This window comes from Gavialis gangeticus, unplaced genomic scaffold, assembly GCF_001723915.1.
Source record: "Gavialis gangeticus isolate Ggan-Ray unplaced genomic scaffold, GavGan_comp1, whole genome shotgun sequence".
Taxonomy (NCBI): domain Eukaryota; kingdom Metazoa; phylum Chordata; order Crocodylia; family Gavialidae; genus Gavialis; species Gavialis gangeticus.
The window spans coordinates 8,374,406-8,381,131 of NW_017729034.1; the positions used below are offsets into that span (position 1 = coordinate 8,374,406).

The 6,726-nt window shown below is 49.3% G+C and overlaps 1 protein-coding gene across 1 annotated transcript in view; it reads right to left on the minus strand.

Moving 5' to 3' along the window:
* The window catches only part of ARHGAP31 (Rho GTPase activating protein 31), a 78,038-nt gene extending 77,125 nt beyond the window's left edge, over window positions 1–913 (minus strand). Inside the window, exon 1 of the mRNA XM_019527066.1 lies at window positions 75–913. Coding sequence (XP_019382611.1) covers window positions 75–174 — 100 coding nt within the window. The 5' untranslated portion in view covers window positions 175–913. The remainder of the gene's footprint in view (window positions 1–74) is intronic.
* Window positions 914–6,726: the final 5,813 nt, after the last annotated feature.

Consider the following 6,726-nt stretch of genomic DNA (forward strand, 5'->3'; position numbering starts at 1 on the left):
AAAAAAAAAAAAAAAAAGGCGGGGGGAACATATGGTCCCCACTAGCAAAGCAAGAATAGAAAAGAGGCAATTACCATCCTGCCCCGAGCCCTCCAGATATTCCGTCAGGTCACAGCCAAACACGCTCACGACTCCCTTCCTCTTGAGCTTCTGCTTCGCTCCCTTGTTCTTCATGAGTTAGTCCCAAAAGAGGCTCACCCCCCTCCTGCCGTACCCCCCTCCCCCCCTCACACCAAGCACAGGCACAGCTCACGCTTCTTCTCAGACCACTGCCTGTATCCCGCTCCTGGGAGGTGACATCGGGGGTCTCGCAGGACGTCCGGCCAGAGAAATGTGCATTAATCCCCACCAGATGTTGGGTTGCTCGTGTGGCAGGGGAAGATCAGGACGAGAGGAGGCTCCCCAGCAGGCAGCAGCAGTGATCATAGCCCAAGCCCGGAAGGGATCTCATCAGAGGGTGGTGGGTGGTAGACTGGTGCCCACATCAGAGCTGGCGAGTCAGGGCAGACGAAGGCTGAGGTGGGTGTCGTCTCCTCAGTGGTCCCCTCCAAAGCCACCCACAGGATGGAAAGTCAGTAGGTCCTGCCCACTGTTGAGAGGAAAAACTGCCCTCTTTTTAAACTTCTTTCTTCCCTGAACTTGTGGAAGAAACTGAAAGCTCCAAAAACACCAATGAAGAGGGACCCAGGCAGAGGCTGTATGAGGCTTCTCTTAGCTCTCCAGCCCTGCCTTCCCTTGCCCGTTTGCCTTCGGACAGCAGTAGTGGAATGAGAAACGAGTTTCCTGTCCTCCCTCTCCCTCTCCCTCTCTCTCTCTTTTCCCCTGTTTTACAGATCCTGGGATTATCCAGCTCAGGAAATGCTGGAAGGAAGTTAGCTGAGGAGGGGGCGGAGGATGGCCGTTTTTTTGGCAGCGGAGAGTGTGTGCAGTGGGGATGAGGGAAGGCAGACAGAGAAGTTTGGAAGGGGAGGGCAGCGGGTGGGGGGAGCCTGTCCTGACAGACGAAAGATAACGGACTGCCTCAAAGGAAATCACGACTCCCCGACTGGGGGCCACGGTTTGGAGATCAGTCGCTTCCTGTGCCACAAATGCTGCACTTTGAAAAGGCCCGAAGAGGAGGAGGCGAGACCAGAAACAGTTTCAATAAATGCCCTTCTCTGTTCATTGATTCTTTTGTCGTGAGACATCCTCCTGCCTTGCACACTCCTCTCCTGCTTCAGAGTTTATGCTTCTCTCCAGAAGCACGTGCAGAAGAGCTGGGAAGCAAGAGGCAAAATGCTGAAAGGGCAGAAGCAGGAGGGGAAGGGATCCCTGAGCACCCCCGCCTCTCCCTCCTGAGCTCCCCTCCCACAGAGTAGAAACAGATGCTGTTGGACCTCTTAAGTTCATGCACTTTGGAGTCAGTTCCCAGAAAATGCTCTTCCTGACTTCTGAGTCAGGCAAGAATCAGAAATCCCCCAACATCTAGGGAGAAAAAAAGAAAGAGGCAGAGAACTGGATGGCTTTCCCCTCAGACTGAGACCCCCTAAAGTTTGTGGGACACTCCACAGTAGGCACGCATACATGACAACAGTAACCTCTTGGCTTCTCATGGTATCTTTCAAGCAAGGATCTCAAAGCTCCTTCCAGAGATGGGTAAATTAAAAGGGTTCCCACTTCATCACTTGCATAGGTCAAATGTGTAACCCTGACAGACACTTGCTCATTCCCTTCTGAAGTCAATAGGACTTCAAGGACTTTGGTTTAAACAAGGGGAAAAGAAAGAAAGAAAGAAAGAAAGAAAGAAAGACTTTGACTTTTAGAAAATATTTATTCCAGGGAGGGTGACAAATGGGGGGCAGCAAAGACCCTACAGGTTGGCCCGTAGGTCTGGGCCTCGAGGACAAAGCCTGGGCTCATGGCCTGCAAGGCCTGCCCACACACTGTAGACAAAAGAAAATAAGGGACAAAGAAATATATACATATATACAGTTCTACAGCAGAGACGCCCAGGGGAGTTTCAGGACACCACGGGTCGGCCCGCACAGGCAAAGCCTGAGGTCTCGGGTCGCTGGACCCGCCCCTACACCCTGGGCAGGTGGTGGTGTCACAGCGCAAGGAGCAGGCGTCCCCCCTTGACTCGGCACTGCGCCACCTTGATGGCCCAGCATTCCTCAAAGGTAGGCACCGTCCACCAGAGGACCGCATGCTCGAATTCAAGTGAGAGGCAGGCCTGCACCAGCAGACGGAAAAGCTGCAGGGCGTTGTCCATTCTAGTCCCAGCGAGCCAGTTTCAATGGCTCTTAAAGAAAGAAAAGCCTAGGTCTTTGTTAAAATTGTTGGCAGTTTGACCCAAGTGGGAGTGAGGGGCTTGGCTTGGGGACGCTGAAGGAATAGCCAGAATTGGCAGAAAGAGTTTCCCTAGCTTTAATCTAAGCTCCGCCTCAATGGTAAGTGTCATCTGGTCACTCAGAATATAGCAGGGGGGAATTTTAGAGGGAGCTGGGCCTTGCCAGCTTTCTGATTTTGCACCAGACATCAATAAGGCGCTGTTCACTAATACAAAGGACTGTTCCCCAGATTTTCAAATGGATGGATGCCATTTGCAAAAGTTATCTTTGTTTATTGCACACACAGAAAGGTCAGCGAGCTGAGAGGAATGCTTTACAAATATCAGCCCATTTTAGAGCTGGAGACAACTGAGGCGCAGAGTAGAGATGTGGCTTGATTCATAATCACACAGGGAGTTAGTGTCACCCAGAACTCAAACCTCTTAACTCCTGATCCCCTGCTCTCAAAAGGAAATCCCTGTTCATTTTCAGAATCAGGAAATGAACTTAGTCCTCCGGCTGCCTGCTCTCATGGCTGGACTGCAGGCTCTTCTCGGGGTGCCTCAGCGCTGGCCTGGCTCACAGAGCCTTTGAAGCTTTCTGAATATATTTTTGACTTCTGGACATATCTTGATGTTGGATGAAATACAGAACTTGGCTCTGCCCCACCACACTGTCAGCTCACCTCATGCCACAGCACATCCCGAGTGACTGACAAGGGGCAAACTACAAAAGCGTCGGATGGCTGTTGCAAACAGAAGGGCTCTAAAATGGGGGTGTTTTGCTAAACGCTTTTCTAATTTATCTGAGCTGCTAACTGGTTTCTGTGGGAAGAACAAGTTCATCCTCTTGCCCCTCTGGGTGGCTTCAAAGAAGGCTTTTTCTTCTGCACACAACAGCTGTGCCCTGGGGAGCTGGGGACCCATGATATAATTCCAGAAAATTAGTCTGATTCACAACAGGTTTCACTTGCCTGTATCCTACATCTAGTGTTTCATTTCTGGCAGGCTCCTAACTCCTGCCATCATCCAAAACCTACTTTACAACCCTCTTTTGCCAGAATTGCACAATGTCCAATTCAAGATATCTTCAACTGGAGAGCGACTACCATTGCATGGAATCAGTCCCTGCATTACAGAGGCAACCTGGTCCCCACTGTCTGCTGGTTTGTAACCTAAAATGTGGCTATACACAAACAAGAGAAGAAAAAAACAGTGGTTGGGATGGTTTGGATAGGGATGATCCCACCTCAAGCAGGGGATTGGATTGAGGTCCCCCTCGAGCCCTACTTCTCTCTGATTTTTATGACTAAGGCTGAGGAGGGGTTCTCGGGTTTTCTCAGAGAGCACCAAATCCTGAGGAGAATTTCCACCCAGGCACTGATCTTCAATAAGGGCTTTGCCTTTGGAAAGCACGGATTAAGAATGGAGTCAGAATCCCCCCAAGATAGGAGCCCTTCTGAGTCTGCGCGGACAGACTGCGACAGACACTTCTGCACTTGTTCAGTTATTACTGAACAGGGCTGGACTTGATGAAAAGGCCCAGTGAAGTCAAAGTAACTGTGGAGTAAGATGGTCCAGGGTCAGCACTACAGCGCTCTACTGCTATATTCTAGTGCCCCACCATTGTGATTCTGAAGAGAAGTGTCCCCCTGCTCAATATTAACATCTATTTTAAGGATGAATTTGGGGAGGAGGGAAAAGATTTGAACCGAAGCAAGAACTGGAACAAGCAAGGAGTCCAGATTGCTTGTTGTTTCTAAGGGTACTGCTATTGCCTAACTCCAGCTATGTACACACCTCCCATTGACTCCACCAGGATCCCTGTGTATACGCAGGGCTTGCAGACTGGCTTGCATTCTGACTGTGCACCCATCTCTTGCCCCATCTTTCCTCCTTTATGTGCTTTTTCCTATGCTTTATCATGGAAGACATCCTAAGCTTCAACCCTGATAAGTTCACCTCTTGCCATACTACAATGCAGTTTTAGTTGGCACTGTCTTGTTCTCCATCCCTCAGGCTGCTGAGCATCATAACTAATGAAATGAATAGTAAAGCATAGAGGAATGAAGAAATGTTATGTGCAAGGGGAAAAATATGTGTTTTCACATGAAATTTGATAAGAAACAGGGTTGAGGAGGCAGAGCATTATAAACTCTTGGCAGACAGCAAGAGGAGTGGAGAAGGCGGGTGCACCTGAGCAATGACAAAACCCTGTGGAAGGATATAGGGGAGGTTACTGCAAGATTAGGAGGGAATCAGAGGGCTGAAAAGAGACAGACAGGGTCAGCAAGGTAGGAAGGAGCACAACAGTGGAGGCTTTTCCAAAAGACATCAGTATTTTATTGGCTCCTAAAATAAATGTTGAGCCAGTAGAGCTGGCTGAGAAGGGGAGAGACACTGCTCTGTTATTGATATATGAGAGAAAATCAAGAGCATTCATCTGTATTTGCACAGTCCTGAAGGGCCTGGAGTCTAGGATGCTTGCTGGAGGGTAGGACATTTGCTAGGCATACAGAAGGGGCAGAGAGAAAGGAAGGTAACAAAAGTTACGGTAAAGAACAGGTGAGGGCAGGCATGGCAAGTTTCAGCAGAAGCAAAGTCAAGGTGGCTTAATTTATGGAAAAACTCATAGAAATGTGAAGATAAAGAGTCCAAGCCAAAAGCCTGGACAGTGGAAGCCAAAAAAGGAGTTCAAAAGTTGAAAAGGAGATAGGAAAGAGGGGTTAGAAGGGTAGAAATTCATCTACCATAAAAATGAGAGACTACAGAATAAAAGAGGCACAAAGTCCATGTGGAACATACTTTCCTAGGAAGGCCACTTCACTACCTGGGTTGGAAACAACATAAAACAGTGTGTTACTCTGTACTTCATCCCCAGTCAGGATGTGCAGGCCTCATTTTGAAATCTTGATTCTGAATTTCGAAAACCAGTCACAATTCAAGGTGAGTCGCAGCACTTTCATCGTACAGCCAGTCGGGTGGCCTTTGGGACAGAAGGGAGACCCAGCACACTCAATTCCCACTTGGGGTCTCACAAATTAGCTAGGAGAAGACACTGCAGACTGGTTTGTGTGAAGGAAGATAGGGCAGCTAATTACTCAAAGACCTTTTCTCCGGGGATGGGAGACTTGTGGCCCTGTAAACCGTAGAAGGTCCTGGAGAACAGGTTTTGTCACAAGGCCTAGATGACATATTTCTCTTCTGAGCTCCAGGGCCTGAAAGGCAGACATCACTCCAAGGCTATTTCTGGAAGCTCATCTCCCTTCCCCTTCGCCTCCCCCACCCATTGTTTTTCCAGCACTATAGTAAACTCTTTTCTCATCCATAGCTTTTAAATCTCCACCAATCTACCAGGCGCCATGAGGCACAAAAGGGAGGGTAGGAGCTGGGCGAGGGAGGGAGGCCAAGGGGAGGAAAAAAAAAATAAACCCCTAAAAATAGCCCAGTTGAGTAAGAGTGTTTTCCTGACACAGACAGTTCATTGTTAGGCCCTGACACACTGGCTCAACCTTCCTCCCCACCCCTCCGTATTCTCTCTCTTTCCTCTCCCGCCCATTCCCCCGACCCAACTTCCTGTTCACTCCCATCTCACAGTGGCCCAGAACAGGAGTGTATTGTGGAGTCTGCACAGCTCTGTAAAGGTCTTCACTTTTGCAGAATGCACTGGGTCAGACACCGGGGGCAACTCTCACCATCTCCCACCATGGGGCTTCCACTGCTCTCCGTCCTAGGCTCTGCCAACCCATCACGGGCCCTCTTTTATTCCTGCCTCCTTTTCCTTCTGCCTTAGGACTCCTACAAACTCACCCACCTTCTAGTACACAACACCCTTCTCCCCCGCCATGGGTTTTTCCCACCACTCTTATGTCTTCCACTTTCTTCCCATTCAAATGTAAAGCCTCCTTCATGGTATTACTTAGCTCTCCAGTGATTCATGCTGGTGCTGTGAGTAGAGGGGATATTTCATGCTTACAGGCTGCGGGAAATCCACTCCTGATGGCTTTGTGCCGGGGCAGATTAACTACTAGAAACAACAGGCCCGTGGCCCAGGTTGTGAGGCCATGTGGTGGCATCACTCCTATCGTTGTGTGCAGCTAGGGAGGAGATGGTAGGTAAAACTGCAACACAGTGAGATTGCATAGGATCCACGCCTGTGTTTAGCTATGCACATGGGCCTGGGGTATCCACTGCTGATACCCAGATAGCAGGGAGATGTTCGAAGCTGCCGTTGTCCCTCCTCAAATGGCTGAACAGTCATATCAATCTGTATGTGTGAGGGCTGGAAGACCAAGTCATTCTATCTAAGTGCCTCTTTGAACCTCACCATGGTCATCTCAGGGCTTCCATGGCTTTCCAGATTTACCCATATGATGTGCTGGTTTACTGACCTCCCACATGGCTATTTTCACATCTTC